Raw genomic sequence first — 21,554 nt, 5'->3', positions numbered from 1 at the left:
CCATAACCACCTTGCCTTGACTTGTTGGTCTCGGTTCTTTGATGACCAAGCAGAAATAATCAGATGAGATGTTTCTTCTTGAGTCATTCATCCCGACCTTATGGCAGATGCTTCTATGCACGCCTTTTGGTTGGTTGATATGTCCTGGACCGGTGGATGAGAAGCCAGCTTGAGAATTTGGTGTGAATCTCTCTCGGTTTTGGTGGTATTTTTTTACTGAAAAATTGTGATAATGATTGTACAAGCTACGACAGAGTCACGATGAAGGGATACTTGCAGAAGACACTAAGACGCAATGTTTGAGTTGAAGACAATTTCAAAGGCTTAGTTAGAACTCAAGTATAAATGTTAAGAATGAATAACATGTCATGTAAATAAAACGATAGAACATGTATTTGTAGGGTCGAAGTCCTTGTCGGTTGTTTCTACAAGTGTGAATGAGACCCTTTAAGTTGGGCGCTCTAGTAGGTAGGCGTCCATAACCACCTTGCTCTGACTTGTTGGTGTCGACTCTTTGAAGACCGAGCATACATAGTTGGACGAGATGTTTCTTCCTGAGTCACCCATCCCCACCTTATGGCAGATGCTTCGGGGCACGCCTTTTGGTTGACTGAGATGTCCTCAGAGCGGTGGCTGAGAAGTGGGTTGAAACACTAACAACACTCACTTGAAATGCTCTTTTTTCAACACTCTTTCATCGATTGATTGAAATTCATGTGAGATTCACAAAAAATATGAGTCTCATTTTCAACTTAATGAGAACCACATGAATTTTAACCAATCAGTGAGAGTGTTAAAAGGTGAGTGTTGTTAGGACTTATCTTTCTCTAAACATAGGACATTTTATCTATGCATCCCAACAATGTGAGGGAAGTTTATACATGATGCATTTGAGTAATTGAACAACATTTATAAAGATTTAATCAACAATAGATACAAAATAGGTTGATATAAAGTTATCTTATATAAGTGTCCAAAGCAGTGGCGGAACTAGGATATAAAAATTGAGGGGGCCAAAATAAATAAGATTTCAATTCATGTCTATATAATATAAAAATAAAGATTAAACTAATTCATATACATTGAGATTTTTTTTGTTACAATATAGTGAGAATTTACATTTCCTTTTATAAATTTTTTGATTTTTTAAATATTCTTGTACCTTGAAATAACATTTTTTATAATTGTTCTCACAAGTCTTTTATTTGAAAAGAAATTTAATTTTTTACTCTTAATTATTATTTTTTGAGAAAAATTTACCACATTCAAATGTTGTTATCTTAAAAATATTTTTTTTTACCTTGTCATTTTTAATTATTTTGACAAGTTGATTCAAAAAAAAAATTGACAAGACTTTTTATCTAAGTTTTTGTTAGTTATCAAAAAAATAGTTAATAAGCTAGTTAAATCTGAAATAATGAAAAAAATTAGCAAGGCAGGATTTGAACCTGGTACCTTGCGTTAAAAGGGGAAAGCAGTAACCACTGGGGGTCTGTAAGTTAATTGTTATAATATTAATATTTATGGTACATATACAAGAAAGGTTATAAAGTTTGGGAGGGTCATGACCCTCCCATGTCTCAACATAGTTCCGCCATTGGTCCAAAGAACGCATAAATTTGGAGTCACCATTGGGTCAGGGACCAAAATCAATTATTTTCCAAACCGTGAAAATTATTGTAAGACTTTACACCACCGAAGGCCGAAAACCAAAGTTCGGTCATTTTATCGAAACGAAAAATCCTAGTTAACCCTAAAAATGCGAATAGACTATTTGTGTTGGTTTTGAATTTTGTTAGGCGCTGGCGATTAGTCTCCACGCGCGTACAAAGGCGGGATCCTCCTCGTCACGCAAACGACACTTCACTTCACACTTCACACACCCAAGACCTTGCCAACAAACGTGAACGCGCAACGCAACGCTTCTCTTCTCTCCACTCCATTTCCCTCCCCCAAATCGCGCAACCGTTTTCTCTCTCTCGTTCCTTCGTCGCTTCCTCCATCTCCATGGATGAACCCTCGCTGCAACTCGTCTCCGAAATCGGAACTCACATCGCTCAACGAACTCGTCCTAACAAAGACTTCATCGTCAAATCTCTCCGAGTAAGCTTCACCATTCCTTGATTACCTTCCATTTGCCCTAGTTTTTACACCTTCACTCACAGTGTGTTCCATTTTGGGTATTTTTTCTGCTCAAATTCCATCCTATGAATCAATTGAATCACTGAAAATTACTTTGATGACTGTGATTAGTTGGATATTTAGTCACTTTTGGTTTTGGATGAGTAGATTATTCGCTTTTCCTTGTCTCACAGTGATTTTCATCACTTCTTATAGTTATCTAAGATTCTGGTGTATGCTGTCTGAATTATCAATACTTCTGATCCTATTTATCAGTACAGAGAGAAAAGAGAAGAAAGAAACTATGTTCCCATTCCCATTAATTCTCAATTGCAATAAAATTTCAACTGTACAGTAGTTAAAACGTCAAAGGGTAACTAGAAAAATTAACAATAATTCCAATAAATTGATTGTGTTTCTTGGTCTTTGCGTGGGTGTATTATGATTTTTGTTATTGTTGTTGATTGTTATGGTCTTGTGCAGAAAGCTGTAAATGCTTTGTCTCAGTTAGAGCAGTGTCCTCAGCCACGATCCGCCGAAAAAGTAGCAGCTGCATTGAAGCCCCTGGCAAATGCATTGGTTGGTGGTGGTCTGCTTCAACATGCGGATAAGGATGTTAGGCTTCTCGTTGCTATTTGTGTCGCTGAACTTTTTAGAGTCAATGCACCTGAACCGCCGTTTAAAGCGGAGCATTTAAAGGTAGTACTTGTTATGCTAAAATAATTGAAATACATGATGGAGCTTTCCCCCCTTTTTTAGCATGTTGTGTTTGTAAGTATTTGTTTGCTTGAATTGTATGCTGCTTTAGTTTTTGTGCTGATTGCAAGTGTATTTGTTCTTTGATTTCAGGATGTATTTAAACTTATCATCAGTTTGTTTGCGGATCTAGCTGACACTGCAAGTCCGTTCTTTTCGAAAAGGGTTAAAGTATTGGACACTGTGGCTCAATTAAGGTGTTGTGTATTAATGCTGGAGATTAACTGCGTAGGCCTGGTTCTTGAGATGTTCAATGTTTTCTTCTCAGTTGTGAGGTTGAAATCTATGTCTACCTTCTCTCCCCCCCCCCCCTCCTACTCCTTGTGCTTAGCTGTTTAGCTGGATTTGGATTGCTGAGGTTGTTATTTAATTGGGAAATAAACCTCTCTGATTTTGTTAGATTCCTAGAAGGTCTATATATGTTTTCCACTAACACTAGTGTTTGAGTAGTACCTGTGAGACAAAATTCTTAGCATTTAGTTTATAATGGATTTTTCATATGTTACCCAGTTTCCCATAACAATATCTTAAAGTGGGGTGCAGAAGTTAGTGGGAGGTTTTAGTTTGACCTTAGCTATTATTTTCTGTTCAGCAGCCATTCCTTATTAACTACAGAAAAATCCTTATTAATGGTAGAGTTAATGACGCCTAATCCACTTCTTTTTGCAGAGACGACCACCATGATAGTTTGATTAGTGCCATGTCTTCTATAATGATAAACATATTGAATGAGAGTGAGGAGGCTTCTCAGCAACTATTGGAAGTGATTTTGCGAAATCTTATAAAGCGAAAAAAAGTAAGAACCACATTTTTCTTTTGTTTCTTTTAAACTTTAGTTAATATATTTACTCTATTAATCTCACTTAGTTTTTTTTTGACGGAACACAGGATGCAACTTGTGCTGCTTATCAACTTGCTGCATCAGTCATCAAAGCCTGCACACAAGAAGACGAGCTGAATCTCCTAGTTTGTAGCTTTTTGACCTCTTGCATACATGACAGAGACACTGTGGGCTGTGAGCTTAAAGAATTTTACCATGAAATTATCTTTCAAGTTTTCCAATGTGCGCCTCAGATGCTTCTTCCTGTTATCCCAAGCTTAATTGAAGAATTATTGGTATATCCCGCCCTTCGAGCCGAATTTCAAAATAACATACAAGCTGAATCCAATTCCTTGTAACTAAATCATCTATTTTTGACATTCTTATTGTATTCCTTTTCTCCAAGTGCATTGATATTCTTAACCTTTTTCAATTGTATCTGCAATCCACTTCGTAGGCTGATCAGGTTGATATTAGGATTAAAGCTGTTAATTTGGTGGGGAAGCTTTTCGCACTTCCAGAACACCATGTTGCACACAAGTATCATGATCTTTTTGTGGAGTTCTTAAAAAGATTTTCTGATAAATCTGTGGATGTGAGAATTAGTGCTCTACAATGTGCCAAAGCTTTCTACATGGCGAATCCCTTTGGGAGAGAATCACATGAAATTATCAGTAAGCTGCTTAACATATATTCTTGTTTTTGTTTATAGATATTGTCTGGTTTGGTTTAATATTCATTATTCTAATGCCCTCATAGTTTCATCCAAGTAATTGCTTATGACCTTTAAACTGAGCAGCTTCAGTTGAAGATCGATTATTAGATTTTGATGACCGAGTGAGAATGCAGGCAGTTCTTGTTGCCTGTGATATTTGCAGCTCAAACCTGAAACTTGTTCCATCCAAACTACTGTCTCAAGCCACTGAAAGACTTCGGGATAAAAAGGCATGTGCTGTTGAATTCTTTTTCCTGATGAAGGACAAAATGCAGAATTACTAACAATTAAAAATGCTTTTGCAGATATCTGTTAGAAAGAGGGCCTTGCAGAAGTTAATTGAAATATATCGAGACTACTGCAAGAAATGTAGTGAAGGAAGCATGAAAATAAGTGATCACTTTGAAGAGATTCCGTGTAAAATTATTATGCTTTGCTATGATAACGATAGTAAGGAGTTCAGGTCAGCCTTTGCCCTCTAGCTTGCTAGTTGGATCAAAATTAGAGTTCTCTTGTCAGAAGTAAATGTATTTTTTCTTAGAATTTCAGGTTGCAGAATGTGGAATCTGTTCTTGCTGATGATCTATTTCCTGAGCATCTTTCTGTCGAAGAAAGGACAAAGCATTGGATACACATGTTTTCTCTTTTCAGTCCTTTTCACGAAAGGGCACTGGATAGTATTTTGGCTCAAAAAAGAAGGTACACATGCCAGCATGCTTGTATGCTACTGTGAACATGTTGAAAGTCCAAAATCATTTACAAGTCATTCCTTTTTTCAGGTTGCAAAATGAAATGAAAAACTATTTGGCCACACGGAAGAAATTTAAGGTACAAATACAAATATACAATGATTGAGTGCTTATACTCATAATGAGGGGCACACCTTTTAGCCTTTTTTAATTTAGAAATAGGTGGAATGCTTTGATAAATTGCTAATATGTTTGTGGTGGAATTTCATATAAAGGATATTTACACCCATTCACACAAAGTAATATATAATGAGTATACTATTGAGAAGAAGTGTGCTGCATAATTTCAGACTGACAGTTTTGGGAGTTCAAAATAGTTTGTTATTTCAATCTTATGTATATTTTTAGGATATTTATGAAACTCAAATTTTTTATAAAACAATTTGGAACAAGAATGAAGGTTCTCATGGTATCTGGAGAATCGTGACTCATGAGGGTTTGGCCTGTTCACATGCTCTTTACATTTGATTGGATCCCAATAATTACCGTTGCTATTTTGATGGTGTAAAACTCTCCCTTCATTGAATTTCAAACTAAATTTTACAAATAAATGTTGAATTGATAGAGGATATATAATTACATATATATATATATATATATATATATATAGAGAGAGAGAGAGAGAGAGAGAGAGAGAATGAATCTGATTCTACTATTGAATGAAGGAATCTTACACAGATCTGAAATATACAATACAAGAGAGATAAGAAACAAATAACAGTCACTAACTGACTTGTAACAAACTCTCACCATAACTAACTAACCAATTATTATTGCCTAGGTTTTGATACACTTCAGCCGGGTATATCATTATACCCAGATACTCCAACAATAAATAAAGACTTGCTTATTGTTTTTATTTTAAATTGTAATTAATATATAAAAACTTAGAGAATGTCAGCATGTTGCACACGGGCACTTTTATGCTTTGACTATGATTTTATATCTTGGAAGTGATGGAGCTTTCTAACATTTTCAGGAAACTTGTTCTGAAGAAATACAGAAGAAGATTGGAAGCATGTTTACAAAAATGGCTGCATCGTTCTCAGATTCTCACAAAGCTGAAGAGTTCCTTCATAAGTTAAACCAAATTAAAGATAATAATGTGTTTAAATCACTTGAAAGATTGTTGGATGAACAAGATTTCACAATTGGACAAGCCCTCAAAGTATGTTGTTTGTTAATCCAACTGTTGCTTGTCTTTACTTTATGTTTAAAATATTCTCTATCAGCCATTTATCTGAGTGTTGTTTAAGAACCTATATATGCATGTAGTTTGAAACTATTATATGCATGAAATGCAGATTTTTTAGAGGAGACCATTTGTGGTGGTTTGGTGTTATTCCAAGGTGAAACAATATGCTCCGGTGTTTTGAGGTTGAAGCTGTGTGTTTCTAGTGTACGACTCAGATGTTATAAGAAAGTCGAGTAGAGAGAAATTAAAGACAGAAACATCTTAAGATAAACTATTACAGAGATCTATTTATAACTTAGATCTAGAGAAGAGATAGAGAGAGGAGTTACTAACTAATTCAGTTAGTAACTGATCCTATAATAGAATGCCTGCCTGCTGTCAATGCTGGATCTAACAACCTAACTGTTGATAGTACAATTATTCAAATTAAAAGTGTTCTCACAAATTATAGTCATGCAACACACATCTGGACCCTTCACCCTTCATCCCACCAAACCCTTATGTCCCTAGCTCTTAATTCTTCATTTTGTACTTAATTATTAATATCCAACATAATTCTTCCATTATTCTTGTAGGATAAGTAGTTGGGGTTTTGTCTCATTTTTTTCTTTTTTTTTTTGTCGTACTCCCTCCATTATCTTTGTTTTCCTCTTCCTTGACAAGTTACTTCTGTAATGGCGATTTGGCTTAATATATCATCATAAAATTGACCTTGTTGGTAATGTCCCAGATGTGTGTTGCATGACTATAATTTGTGAGAGCACTTTTAAAAGTTCAGTTGTATTTAAGATGGATATTATAACTTTTTATCACTTGGTAGTCCTTTTTATCACTTCGTATTCTGAGGATATGTAAACACTTAATTCTTTAACTATTCTAATTCTATTAATCTTGTGCCATGTTTCTCTACATTATTTTCATGCTTATTTTTGCTATAAGTCTTTTTTTTTTTTTTTTTACTTTGTTTAACCATCCTTTCCCCCATTTTATGTGATTTTTTCCGGCAGGATGATCTTCTGGTCATGATTGGAGACACCAATCCATATTATGAATTTTTAAGTTTACTCTTCTCCAAATGTTCATCAAACATTTTCAGCTCAGAACATGTCCAGTGCATCTTAAATTATCTTTCCAATGATGATAGTGGAAATAAGGACTTGGAGGATTCTTCTGCAAATCTTCTGCTGGTACAAAAGTTGCTGCTTTGTGAATCTTAATTAGTTTATCTTTTTGTTTTTATTGGGGTGGGGGGATTTATCTGGTTCTTGAATCAAGTAATTGTTTCTTAATGTTGATTCTTTGATAAACTATTCTGCCATTTTACTTGATCTAGGCTGTTGTTAGAATTTTCCCTTCAATGCTGAAAGGCTCGGAAAAGCAGTTCCAAACATTGTTGAAGAAGATGAATCCTATTAATGATAAACTGGTTGAGGTTATTGCAAAAGCAGGCTCTCACAGTGCTTTCAATCTTAGGTAGCTTCTGGTCTTCTGTGTTATGTTATTTAAGAATATTGAAAGACCAAACCATGTTTCTAACTGAACTACACATGTCTGCTTTAACAAAACTTACCATTTAGGCCCTACTATTTCAAAGAATATTTGTATGGTATGCAAAAACGTATCTGTTTTAATATGAAATGATTTTGTTGAATAAACTATTTTTTTTTATTTCCTGGTGGTTTTATCCATTTTTTGAAGGATTTGGGGTTTTGGTTTACAGTAAAGTAGTGAATTTATTGGAGTTGAGTTTCATTTTTTGCTTTTTAATGGTGAAATTTCAGCTTTAAATTATCCTGTTTAAATATAAGTTCACTAGTCTTTGGTTACAATTCTAATTTAATTTCTTTATGTTTTCACTTTTTAGTGATATTTACCCATTTCTTGAGGGAATGTGCTTGGATGGAACTCGAAGACAGGCCAAATTTGCTGTCTCTGCAATTACTGCCTTGAGTTCTAAACACTCAGTTTTCTTATACGAGGTACACTTTTTCTTGTGTGGGTGCTACTTCGAGGCCCCAACAACCTACTTTTAATTTTAGTGGAGGCATTTCCACTTAAAACACAATTTTAATTTCCGATTTGCTCAAAATTTAAATTTTGATTGCTTTGGGCATTATTAGATTTTGTGTTACATTCACATTGGGTTAAGAGCATTGGTGATTTGGACATCATCCACATACTTTCACCACAATACCTTAGGCAATGGGTCAGTGGGTCCTTTCACTTATATACACTATTGAATCGTTGCTTTTCTATCAAATGTGGCACTTGTTTAGTCACATTTGTACTATAACACTCCCCCTTCAACTGTGACTCCACTTCTTTTTCTCTTGTCTAGGCTTGTAGTCCTTTGTTCGAGTCTCAGAGGCCTTACAGCTTGCTTTGCCTGGCCTTGTACCCAAGCGGAACATCAGAGGTCATTGGACTTGTGCTCCTTCTTCTGAGTCTTAGAGACCTTACAACTTGCTTTTGTCTGGGCTTGTACTAAAATCCAAACCTCAGAGGTTGTTGGGCTTGTGCTCCTACGTTTTAACTTGAGTCTCAAAGGCCTATATGACTTGCTCCTTTTTCCCATTATTGTTTTTTAGCCCTCCTTTCTTTTTGGTATCATGAGCCGTTAGGTATTTTCGGCTCTGATACCATATTAGAATTTAAGTTACATCCATATTGGGTTAAAGGCATTAGTGATCTGGATATCATCCATATACTTTCACCACAAAACCTGAAGGCAATGGGTGAGTGAGTCCTGTCACTCATATATTGAACTGTTGTTTTTCTATCCAGCGTTGGACTTCTTAGTCACACTTGAACTCTAACACTCCTCTTCAAGTGTGGCTCCATTTTTTTTTCTTTTCTTGCTTGGGCATGTACTCCTTCGTTCGAGTCTCAGAGGCCTTACGGCTAGCTTTTGCTGGGCTTGTACTCAAGGGAAATATCAGAGGTCGTTGGACTTGTGCTTTGCCTGGGTTTGTACTCAAGCAGAACCCTTGTTCTCTTTCGTCTTAACTTGAGTGTCAGTGGCCTATATAACTTGTTCCTTTTTCCCTTTTTTTTAGCCCTCTTTTTTCGGAATTATGAGCTGTTAGGCATTTTCGGCTCTGATGCCATATTAGAATTGGAGTTACATCTACATTGGGTTAAGAGCATTAGTGATTTGCCATATTAGAATTGGAGTTACAACTCCAAACGTTAAGGCAATGGTGAGTGAGTCCTTTAACTTGTATACTATTGAACCGTTGCTTTTCTATCTGATGCGAGACTTCTTTAGTCAAACTTGTACTTCAGCAGCCATCTTCTAATAAATGCAACTCTATTTTGGAGATACCTTGCACATGATCAACTTGCTGATTTGTAATGAAAGTGTAGAAAGAAAAGAGAACTGAGGAACTGAAAATATTCTTCATTGATTGTAATCATTAGCAAATGCATGTATATGGAGATGCTCAAGCTTCAGCTGAGCTTTAATTAAGTACAACAATGACAATCTCCTTATAACAAACATAGACAATCACAGATAAGGAAAACGACCCATGATTCACATCATTATACTAAACTTATATTTTAAATTCATGACCATAAAATCACCCAAGTCAACCATATTCATAAATACAAGACTAATAATAAAAACCCAAAATAACATAGTCCAAATGCCTAGTATACTAGACTACTGCTCTTAGTATATCCTGCAAGTGACCTCAATCAACATAGTCATTATCCAAATCATTAAAGTCACCATCCCTATCCGTTTCTGCATCCGCATCTTCACCTCCATCATCAGCAGCTGCAGGTAGAACCTCCAAATCATCTATAAGTGCACTTGCACTTGCACCATGAGTCACTTATCCAACTTCAATGTCTCATCCAAATCTATATCTGAATTTTGGTCATCCTCCTTGTCCTCCTCTACAATCCAATCATCACCAGAACAAACAAACATGGTCAGTGTCATAGTTTGCTGCTTTCCTAGCTTCCTTTTTCTTTCCCAATTTTGAGTTAGCCATCACAAATACTACGTTATTCATCTTTTGCTTTAAATGATTTCTTTTTTGGTGTGGACCTGAATAATTATAAAATAAATTAACATGAGTGATATCTCATACACAATTTAATGCAAGAAATACGTTTCTTCATAAATATGAAATCTTATCCTCTCAAAGGCACCTTCTCTAGTCATTTCATTTTTGTTGATTATGTTTAACTGTTTAAGCTTGTCTCATGTGACTGGTCTGGTTTGTCTGGTTTATGGGACTCTTTTGCAATGGCATGTAACTTTTTCGACTTTCAGGCATCTGAAGGTGTCTAAAACATAAGTGAATATCTATAATTAAAAACTTATATATATATATATATATATATATTTTCATAAATTCTAGAACTTTTTGCCGATGCCTCAGGTTTGGTTTTTTTGGTGTGCATGCTTAAGCATTTAGTTGAAGAAAAACTGTTTCCTCTGTATTGAGTAATGACTACTAGTGAGCTTCAGCTAGTTACACACCTATTTGCATATTGATTTATTTATCAAAGATGAAAGCACACTCTATGTGGAGACTTCATTCTTCCTATTGTAGATAGTTTGGAGCATTTTCTTAATATAAGGTGGTTTGCTTCATAGTAATGAATAATGACAACTGACTTTATCTTTATGTTGATGTTTGTCCAGAGACTAATTGATTCATTATATAGCCAAGAGAATGTCCCCACAATTTTGCAATCTTTGGGATGCATTGCACAATACTCTGTATCAACTTTTGATACTAGAGATGAAGAGATCACATCATATATTTGCCAGAAGATTATTCAAGTAATTGAATTGAACCATCATAAGTTTTACTAGTTTAATTTATTTTGCCAGAAGAATGTTGATGTTTTGTGGAAGTTTTCAACTGCTTGAATTGTTCCTAAATAAGTTATACACTTATACATTTAATTAGATGGAGCACATGGATGCTGGTCATGATGCAACATCCGTTTGTGATACCTCTCGGTGCAGTGAATCTTGTCAATTAAAGGTTAGTTTGAGGAATCTGATAGTGCATTTGAATTCAGCATGTTGAGATATAATGTTTTGTTTTGATAGATTATTGTTATGATTCTGTTGTGATAGATTAGGATAACATTTTTGATTATGATAAGAAATATTGTTGTTACTTGTTATGATAGATTTGGATATGATTGTATAAGATACATAATATATACATTGTATTCTTTCCATAATGGCTTTGTAATATCTCTAGCATGCTGATTTTGCAGATTTATGGGCTGAAAACACTGGTAAAGAGTTTTTTACCCTATCAGGGGATCCATGTAAAGAAGGATATTAGTGGACTGTTGGACATTTTAACACGAATGCTAAGGGAAAGTGATAGTTTTGTTAATGCAGATGCAGTCTCATGGTATGACTTTTATAGTCACTTCCTTATTTTATTGGTCAAATTGTTGTATGCACTAACTCTAGGTACAACGCTTTTGCGTTCATTCCCCATCACTTGAATAGATATTGAAGTTGATTTAATACTTTTATTTACTTAAAATCTTTCCATTGATCCGTGGTGATTTAGAGTTTAGACCGTCAAATGAGACTAGCTGATGTGAAATATAAAAGTTTAGAGGCTAGGATTTGGTAGTTTGGATGAGATCATTTATTTTAACTTCCATGTTGTCATAAATCTGAAGGGATCTTGACTTGTTTCAATATTTACATATTTTTTTATAGCTCTTGTGTATGAAATCTCAGTAGCATACCTTTTCAGTTCTATAAAATTTGTGCGGCTTAGCTGCTTCATTTAGGATGTTCCTTACATACTATGGATTTGGTGATTAATAGACTATCTGTTAAACGGTCTATTCAATTGTAAATTATTGTTATCTGACTCCTGTTAAAGACTAATATGAGTGATGCTCTTCATTACTGAACTTTTCACCTTTATGTTAAACAATTTCTTGTAGGATTTCTGTATCTCTCCTTTTGTATTTATGCATATTGAATTGTTGGTGTTATACATTGAACTTACAAATTTTGTGGTGGTAACTATGTGTAGTGAAAATGATAAGGCTCATATAAGATTAGCTTCTGCAAAGGCAATTCTTCGTCTTGCTAGGAAGTGGGATATACATATCACTCCAGAGATTTTTCGCTTCACTATTTTGATTGCGAAGGTATGTAGATTGTTGTACTGTCTGCATTTGAAATAATTGAGTGGTTGGGGCTCTGCATTTTATTGGAGTTTCAAATGATGAAAGTGGAAGTAGAACATTGGAGAAACCTGCCCAAATCATTCTTACCTAAACTTTAACTATAGGATTATACTAACAACTCATTTTAAGCCCTTGTCTTCTAACCTTGATTTTGAACGTACTTAATGAGCACACACAAAAGCTAATGCTTCAATACTTGCTTTTATAGCAGATTATACGGTTCTATTAGGAGTGTTGAGAGAGGAAATAAAGGGTAGACTAACATGGAAATTACAGGGGCAGGTAGATTGCACTAAGAAAACGACGGGGCTAGGTTTGTTTATCGGATCTACTTTAACTATTTTTCTAGTCGTTGTGATATCTCAATAAAAGACCCTACTTTCCATTTTCCTGTTCTTCTTTCTTATTGCATTTGGAATAGTTTCAAATATGTGGTACAAGATTGTGGCACCCATTTTCTGGTGGAGTATGAGAACCTAACAGCCATGCATTTAAAAAGTAGGGTTCAATGTATTTCTGGTCCTTGTAAAATAGGCGAGGTTTGACCCCTCGGCAGCGTAAAGTCTAGATATCATCCCTCCGCTTTAGGAAATAACCCACTTTTAGTCCTCGCCCTCCTCCTCCTCCTCCTCTTTATTAATTTAAGGTTTATTATATGATATATCTGCTTATGTTTCAATTTATGACTTCATTCTTTGTATCATGTATCTTTCGATTCATAAAAAAGGTTCTATTCACGAATTGGAAAATAGGTGAATTCACAAATGGAATCATGATCCAATAACCATCCCTGACTAGAACAGCTAAAACATACGTATCAGAAAGAATCAAGCATCTTTAGTTCTGCAGTATGCGATAATTGCTCTCTTCCTTCAACTATTATTGTTCACCGATTTTTTTAATAATTAATATTATTTTTAATTTTTAATTTTTTGGTTTTCCTTTTGTATTCCAGGATACTTCTTCATTTGTAAGGAGCACATTTCTTTGTAAAACACACAAATTGTTGAGGGAGCACAAACTACCTATCAGATTTGCCTGTGCTTTTGCGTTGGCAGTGACAGATTGCATTGAGGATCTGCAATTTCATGTATGTTAATGTCTTTTTATGTGTGTTTTTTTCATTTTTTATTTATGTTAAATTGCATCACTTATAGTCCTGAACAAATTATCCCCAATGTTTAAACTATTAAGTGGAATGCATAAGTGCTTTTTATATCCTTTAATGTCTCTTTGCACAAGAGCTCTTTGAAATTGAAGTGTAGACAATGCACAAGTCCCCTACCTTGTGTTATAATTCAACTTTTTAGTTTTTATCTTAAAAGTGTGAGTGACAAGAATCAAACTCTAGGGAGATGATTAGAGACTTGGATACTACTGGAAATAATGTAAACAAGATAATTATAGGCATGTTGGTATATCCAAATCTCTAGTGCCCTAAACGACTTGCTCCACAAATGCTAAGCTACCTCACCATGCAAGAATAAGAGTCTCTTAGTTAGCTTCAATGAATCTATGTCAAAATGCAACTTCTGGAATGGGCATGCAAATATTTTTTTCAATCTTATTGACTATAACAGTCAAAACAAAAGTGTAAATGTTAGAGGAACTTTCCTTTCTTTGAGCTGTTATCTCAGTTTGTCCAGAAAGATAAAAGAAAAAGAAAATCAGTAGGGTGTACTGGACAAGAAAAAAGGGTAAAGTTTCATAACCTGTTTTTCTCATTAGAGGGACTTTCCTTTCTCCGAGCCATTATCTTATATTTTCTTGTTATTCTTTTTGTTCTAATGTTATTTTTGAAACCTGTTCTTATCGGCTTGGTATTTGTTGTGCTGATTAATGGTTACTGTACTGATACTGCTCATTTTAGATCTACAAATATATGGCAGATTTTATTAAGGATTACACTACAATAGCTCGTAAAAGACAAACTTCTGCTGTTCAAGGAGCAATTATTGATTTCCCTGCATACATTTTGGTCTTCTTGGTTCATGTGCTTGCTCAGATTAACAACTTTCAATTTGAAGTCTCTCAAGATGAAAAGTTGTGTGCTGACCTTTGTAGGTAAGACATTGCTATTATCCAATATCAATCTAGTTTTACTGATTATGGCATATTAATATTAGCCCTAGAGATGGTGACACATCTGGATTGCTTTTGTAGTCCACTCTTCTTTGTTCTGCAAGCATTAGTTGATCTCAGTATTGTTGATGGTGACCTGGACCTTGTTAATGAAGCTGTCTTATATCTATCGAGTATTTTTCGAGCAATCAGAAAAGCTGAAGATGCCGTTGATGCACAAATGACAACCGTAAAATATTTTCAACTTCTTTTGATTAGCTACATTTTTTTGTATACAACTTTATTGGAGTTGAATGTAATGCAGAAGCTGCACATGCTGGCTGAAATTGGGCTATTTACCTTAAATTCATTAAATCATGGTCGGATTTCTCTATCTCAAGCCCCACGACAAGTTTTGCTGCCTTCGTCGTTGTACAGAGTGGGAATCACTAAGAATGATGTAAGTTTTCAGGAGCGCTTGTCTTTGCTTGACACAGAAAGCTTGATCAGATCACATTTTCATGTTTCTTTTAACACAATTTAGTTTATTTGTTTTATTTATTTACCTTTTGTTTTTTATGAACCTGTTAACTGCAGGCTAACTCAAAATGTCAGAAGTCCTTTTTTGAAGAAAGTTATCTAAGTAGAGTCTTTCACATGCTTAAAAGTTCATGTGCCTCACAGGCATACGTTCAAAAGGTATGTTTGATACTTTGATGTACACACAATAGACCATAATTTTTTTTATGATATCCCTAATTTTTTTCCCTTGTTTTTTTGCTATAGCCTGTGAAAGCAATTCCTAAGCATGCTCGCAAGGGTCAACATGATGTCCCAAAGTCCAATATTAGTATTTACGGCGTACTGGACTTGGTAACTAGCAAACCAGATGATTTGTTAAGGATGGATACAACAAATGATAAAACTATGAGGCCCGATATTCCTTCAGGAAAAAGGAGAAAACACGTGCCTCTTTCTGTTTCTGGATCAATCAGTTTGCATGAATGCTCTACAATTGAGAAGCAACAAAATATAGCATTCAAACATGGTGAAAAGATTTCAGAGAGAAACCTGCTTTCATCTAGTGATTCTGTGAGCTGTAAGGGTTCTCTGGCTGAATCACATGTGGTGACCCGTAAATCGAAAAGAGCTGCAGCTTTGGAGAATTCTGTGACAAGTAGCAAAGATACTGTTCAACATTCCAAATACCCTAGAACCAACCTCAGAGATACGTGTGGCTCAAAGGTCTATAGGAAATTCATTTAAATATCAAAACTTGAATAAAATTTTCCATTTTTGCATGTTCGTGTAAGGGATTATATGTATATAATATAAAAGTTAAATAATGTATAATGTGGCAAATACAGTAACAAATGCCATCTTCCTCTTTGTTCCTGCTCACTAAAGCTTTAAGGGTTGTTATTATTAGATATGAACCATCCTTATTTAGTAACAGGTTGATATGAGGTGGCTTATTGGCATGCTATAAGAGTTTCATTGCACAAATGCCCAAGAGTTTGCTCCTTCCCAGCTTGATTTTCTAATTATATCAAACATTAGCACAAGACTTGGGTAGGCACTAGGCAGTAGACTTCCCTTGCATATGGGTGAATCTTAAAAGTTTAAACCCTTTATGTATTGCTAATAGCTTGAGATTTTCTAATATCTTGTTCGTTCAATTATTAATAAAACTTATTAATAATTGGGTAATCATAATGGGGCCATATGCAATTGTAATATCAAAAAGTGTTTCCTTAAATTATTTGTAGGATCCTCAAGAGTGTTGATTGCCATTGTAACAAGGATGCTTTCCTCTTTTTAATGATTGGTGTTAATATATCCTTTGGCTTGAGTTTCATTTTTACTTCGATCTTTTACCCTTTTTGTTTTGCAATATTGTCCAAGTTGTGGAAACAATTCTTATGAATTTCATTTGACTTTCTGGTGCAGAGACAAGATATACTGGCAGATGTATCAAATAAAAACAACTTCAGCCACGGGTGAGTTTTATTTGATTATAACGTTTACCTTATAGCCTTTTACTTTCTCTTTCAAAGTGATTAAGTTCAAATTTCGTTGAACAGTTTACGAAAGAGATCATAACTAATGTATCCTACTAGTGCTTTGTTTATTGGGTGTTATTTTTGGTATAGTATAAAGCTTAAAAAATACGTGATTGGGGAGAACCACCTGCGATGGTCGAACTGCCTCTGCTTTCTTCATCTTCATAGGATGAAATAATATTCTTGAAACAATGAACTTCTCTAAATTCTTGCCCAAATCTTTGATCATAAATTCTTTTTATGTGTACAATGAATGGTGAATTGAAGTGTTTCTTGTTCATATGTTGAGTTTCCAGAGTGAGAGGGTTCCAAACTTTTGCATTTTTGTTGCTCCTTGTCTAGTTGTTCTGGTCTGCTTCCACATGTCTTTTGAATTGATCTCAACTATCTAAAACTAAGAAGTCAAAATCACAGGAAAGACATGGCAGCAAGCTGTAAATTTGTTATGGCAATGGTTTTTTTTTTAACGTTCATGTAATTTCCCCATGTGATTTATATATTTTCTGCCAAAAATTTTCTATGAGGGTGCAAATTCCAGTTTAGTCAAAGCTATGCTAAGATTACAGCACGGTGATTAGTGATTTAAATATATATATTTATATTCATTATCCATGGCTGATATTTGCTATGACTTAATGAGTTGTTTTATCTTTTTATGCCTGTCGAAATAAATCATTGCATGTTTTGTTTTTCTTCAGGAGTACATTTAAACACATGTTGCTTATCCTTAACACACATTTAGTAGGCCTTCTATGACTTGGGTTTTTTGCTAATTGCTTTTATTTATTCTCATTGTAGAATATCATCTAGTTCTATTATTGTTGCACCTGCTATGGCCAGGCCCAGGTTTGGCAAAGTCTACAATAGGAAGCCCAAGTTCACTGGCATTCTGTCAAGTGACAAGGCCTTCTAGAATGTTAGGATCCCTAAATAACCACCTGATGAGGTGTTATTATTAGTAATGATGAGTAGTACAGCTAAGGGGGGGACCACTAGGGAGTGAGAGGAATATATGTTAGTTATGGTGAGAGAATGAGGTAGGCTTGTTTTGGCTTAGGCTTGGGAGAGAAGAGCACTCTCGAATTGCTCTGGTTATTTTTCCTGGGTTTCTTGTATTCCCTAAACACTATTTCTGGGTTTCATACCAGAACTTCAGTGCTATCTATACAAATTCAGTTCTAATTCCTTCATAATTTCTGGTACCTAACAATTATTCTCACAGAATGGGAATTACTTTCTTTTGGGTAGTGCTGATATGTTTGTATATAAATGCATATTTGGCATATTATTTGGAATTTCGGACATCCTTTAATTATAGGTCATAGTTGATATCTGGCCTTGCCTGAAACCACATTTTTTTTATAGTCACCATGAAGTTTATTTGGTATGACTTTTTGCCCCATCGTTAAAACCACAACTGATTTTGTTGAGCTTTTTTTTGATATCATGGAGGTCTTGGTGATGACTAATTTGTCCCTGATAGGGACTAAGGAAAAGGGGTGGAAAATGTATGAAGGTGTATAATAGAAGGATCAAAAAGGGCAATGCGTAGTTAACAGTTATGAGGGAAGTTAGGCAGTTAGAAGGGTTGTTAAGGAGAAGTTAAATACCAGAGTTGTACGTGGAATAGGATTCATTTGGTTTATTCTTTGTACCTAGCTACAGTTTAGGTGTGAAAGGGGAAAGAAACCCTTTTGGGGGAGATTTTCTCCTTGATTCATTTCAGTAATACAGAGGCTATTCTTTCCCTCTTTCTTTACAACACATCTAACTGCATTTAAGTTTTGTCCAAATTTTAAATATATTTTATTTGCGAAACCTCTCATTTTCCCATATGACCTCTGTTTTACATGCCATTTTTTAATAAATAAGAGAACTTAAGTGTGCCTGTTGCGTGTTACAGTGATCCTACTGAACATTCTTCTCTCAGTAGTATAAAGAAAACTGCTGCTACAACAAGAGGCCTGGCAACCAAAGATGGAACATCACTGAATCAGGAGAATAGTAAGTAGTGCAGAAACCCGCAAACATGTATTTGACTTATATTTGTTTATATGCTGCCTTAAATTTTATCAAATGGTTAACTGACATCTAATTTGGCGGTTTCAAACATTTCTGCTAAAAATGTTGAAATAATAGGGGTTTTAATTGATTGATGGAAACCCAGAGTAAAGAATCTGAATAATTATGATATGGATTTAATGTCAATCCACTAATAACTCTTTTTTTACTATTACATTATCATTCATTGAGGTGTTGTCGTATCATTTAAAAAGTTCGACCAGGACAACTATATGAGAAGTCAACCATTTAGTGATGTGCCATGTTGATCTGTAATCCAAATATAAACCCAAGCACAAAATCTGGGAAGTTTTTCCTGTAGGCCAAAGACAGCAAATGGAAGGAAGATGTAGTGTTTTTTTTTTCAGCTCAAGAGAGTCATAGGATACCATCGAATGCAGTTTTTCACAAAGGAAAGGATACGGGTTTTTGTTTTTGTCTTGTGCTCCGCGGGGCTTCGGTTCTTATTTTTTGCAATTCCCTCCCCTTTATTTTAGTAAACACATTCTCCCTATCAGATAGAATATGTTCCCTATCAGATGTCAACTCTTAATTGGATGATAATGGAAAAAGAATTACAGTAACTGTGGATCAAAATTAAAAATTGTTATGTTAGTTGCAGCACAGACCCCTAAAGTTATTGTTTGTACTAACAAGTATAGTGTGTGAAAGAATCCAAGAATAGAGAGAGAAAGAGAAATAATTCTCGTTTTTTATATACTATTGATTAAACTAAATTACATGAACAGATAGACATGTGATTGTGCAGTATTAACTGCTTACAACAGAAGCTAAGTTGAGATAAAGAGAAATAATTCTCTGTTCTGATATACTATTGATTAAACTGAATCACATGTAACTGCTTACAACAGAAGCTAACTGCTTCTAACTAACAGTAACAGACTAAACTAAGAACTAACTCATTATGACGGCACATGAACTTCTTCACTAACTTATACTCTAACAGTGTAGTATTCTAACATTGCTTTTAATGAGGCTGAAGCATACAAAGCTCTCTACTTGTTACAATGCGATGTTGCAGAGGCAACAAGCAAAATGATCACTTATGCAAAGATAACTCGTTTACAGTTACATGTTGATTCATCATTGTTTATAAAATATAGGAGTACATTTTATGCCTGCTTGAGGTTTTTTTGCATATCCTCAAGAATTTTTTTCAATGATGTTACAAACCTAGGTGCAGCAAGTGTGCACGGAAGAGGAAAGGGCGCGGAGACATCAGCATCAGAAGTTGTCAACACGAATGCATACGCTGTAAGTCCTGCCCTGGAATATTTTACTGCTTTCTTTAGCATAAGCTGTACCCTGTTTGAAACTCATTTTCTTATTTATTTCCAGGGTAGAACAAGACGTAAAGTGTAAATATCATGCTGTTTTGACGCCTTCAGTTACAGACAGTGAACTCAAAAGACTGCATATTCCAATCAACTGAATTGTGCAGTCCCATTTTTAGAATACATACTCTTTCCCTCGTCCAGTCACCTTCCTCAGACTCAGAGCCTGATTGGAGAAAGTATTTAGTTAAAAACCTGATAAAATCCTGTAAATTATAGCAGCATGCTGAATTAAGACTGCACTGAAAATAGTTATTCTTGCGGTCATTAAACGCATTTTAGGGCAACATGTCTTTATCTGAACAGCAAAATTCTTCACATTATGCTCCACTGCACCCAATCTTGAGAAAATCACGAGCTTCTGTTAATGCTTTTCTTAATCTGCTTAACTTTAATGTTTATAGTCAAAGGGTTTGTCTGATCTTATTATATATCCATTTAGACACGATTATAAGTTGTTATACCCCAGGTCACACGGAACCAAAATACATACTTTTTTTGTTATCTTGTTTATTTTTCAAAATTGTGATATTTGTACGCGTTTAATATATTAGACAAAAATAAAATGGGTATATTTCGTAAAATTATCAATTTCAGTTGCAATAATAAAAACAAATTCATTCCGTTTCGAGTTTAACTTTTAAGATCCTGAATATTCAAGAGCAATTGAAAACCTTGTTTATAAAATTAAATGATTTGAAAAACAATTGAGAAAATCACTAGGGAGAAAGGTAGGAACCTAGTTTTAGAATGATGAAAATTGGACGTCAAAAGGGCAATGGAATGAAGAAAAGAAAATAGTTGGTTCTAAACATGGAGATGTCTAACTTCATGGTATGTGGTTGTGGGGAAGCCTAAGTTTTTAATATGTTTAATTCCAACTTTCTTCTCCTTTTGTGTTTTTTGAAACATACCTTTCGTCTCCTTATTATTTTTTGAAGTAATTCTTCTCATTATTATGATTTTGTGAGTTTGTGATGTTTGGCCACGTGTTTTAAATTAAGTGATTTAGGTTTTTAATGTTTTTATTAGACGTTGCACTTTTCATTTTTCTTTCATATTTCTATCAAAAAATTAACAATATTGATTATGTGTCACTGAAGGAGTGATGTGGTATGTGATGACTAAGATAAATCATGTTTAAATGACCTTTTATTGCAAAGTCGGCGTCATGTATGAAGGATATATAGCATCCTACGTAAAAACAATGGAATTACCACTTTGACAATGTCTAACTTCAATGAATATACACACAACATAATATATAACTACACCCTAAATAAATAATAACTTAAAAATTATATCTTTAACAAAAGTGGAAATCAAATCCTCAACTTTAGAAACAAGCATTGGGATTAACCACTAAGCCGAGCAGAAATTATAGTAATGCATTGCATGTGAGCATTCCATCGCACGATGCCCACTCTCTCGCCTTCCTCGCCATCCACAGTCAACCACCCATT

The 21,554-nt window shown here is 34.7% G+C and overlaps 1 protein-coding gene across 1 annotated transcript; it reads left to right on the top strand.

Annotated features, from left to right (window-relative positions):
- The first annotated feature begins 1,856 nt into the window (after positions 1–1,856).
- LOC130734348 (sister chromatid cohesion protein PDS5 homolog B) lies at positions 1,857–20,459 on the top strand. Its single transcript, XM_057586714.1, has 28 exons — positions 1,857–2,103; positions 2,605–2,820; positions 2,971–3,152; positions 3,547–3,673; positions 3,766–3,993; positions 4,155–4,371; positions 4,497–4,642; positions 4,718–4,875; positions 4,962–5,111; positions 5,192–5,240; positions 6,141–6,329; positions 7,364–7,543; positions 7,690–7,829; positions 8,221–8,335; positions 11,017–11,157; positions 11,288–11,365; positions 11,607–11,749; positions 12,395–12,512; positions 13,507–13,641; positions 14,422–14,615; positions 14,715–14,862; positions 14,938–15,072; positions 15,210–15,311; positions 15,399–15,857; positions 16,563–16,612; positions 18,579–18,679; positions 19,935–20,011; positions 20,096–20,459. The coding sequence occupies exons 1-28, from the start codon at positions 2,008–2,010 to the stop codon at positions 20,117–20,119; spliced, it is 4,098 nt and encodes a 1,365-aa protein (XP_057442697.1). The 5' UTR covers positions 1,857–2,007; the 3' UTR covers positions 20,120–20,459.
- Positions 20,460–21,554: the final 1,095 nt, after the last annotated feature.

This window comes from Lotus japonicus, chromosome 1, assembly GCF_012489685.1.
Source record: "Lotus japonicus ecotype B-129 chromosome 1, LjGifu_v1.2".
NCBI lineage: Eukaryota > Viridiplantae > Streptophyta > Magnoliopsida > Fabales > Fabaceae > Lotus > Lotus japonicus.
Note: the sequence above shows the minus strand (reverse complement) of the source record. Positions and strands in the feature narration are given on the sequence as shown.

Coding starts and splice junctions, on each gene's coding strand:
- LOC130734348 (XM_057586714.1), top strand. CDS start 2,008: ATGGATGAACCCTCGCTGCAACTCGTCTCCGAAATCGGAACTCACATC. Junction 6,330..7,363: donor CAATTGGACAAGCCCTCAAA/GTATGTTGTTTG, acceptor TTTTTCCGGCAG/GATGATCTTCTGGTCATGAT. Junction 11,158..11,287: donor TTTGCCAGAAGATTATTCAA/GTAATTGAATTG, acceptor ACATTTAATTAG/ATGGAGCACATGGATGCTGG.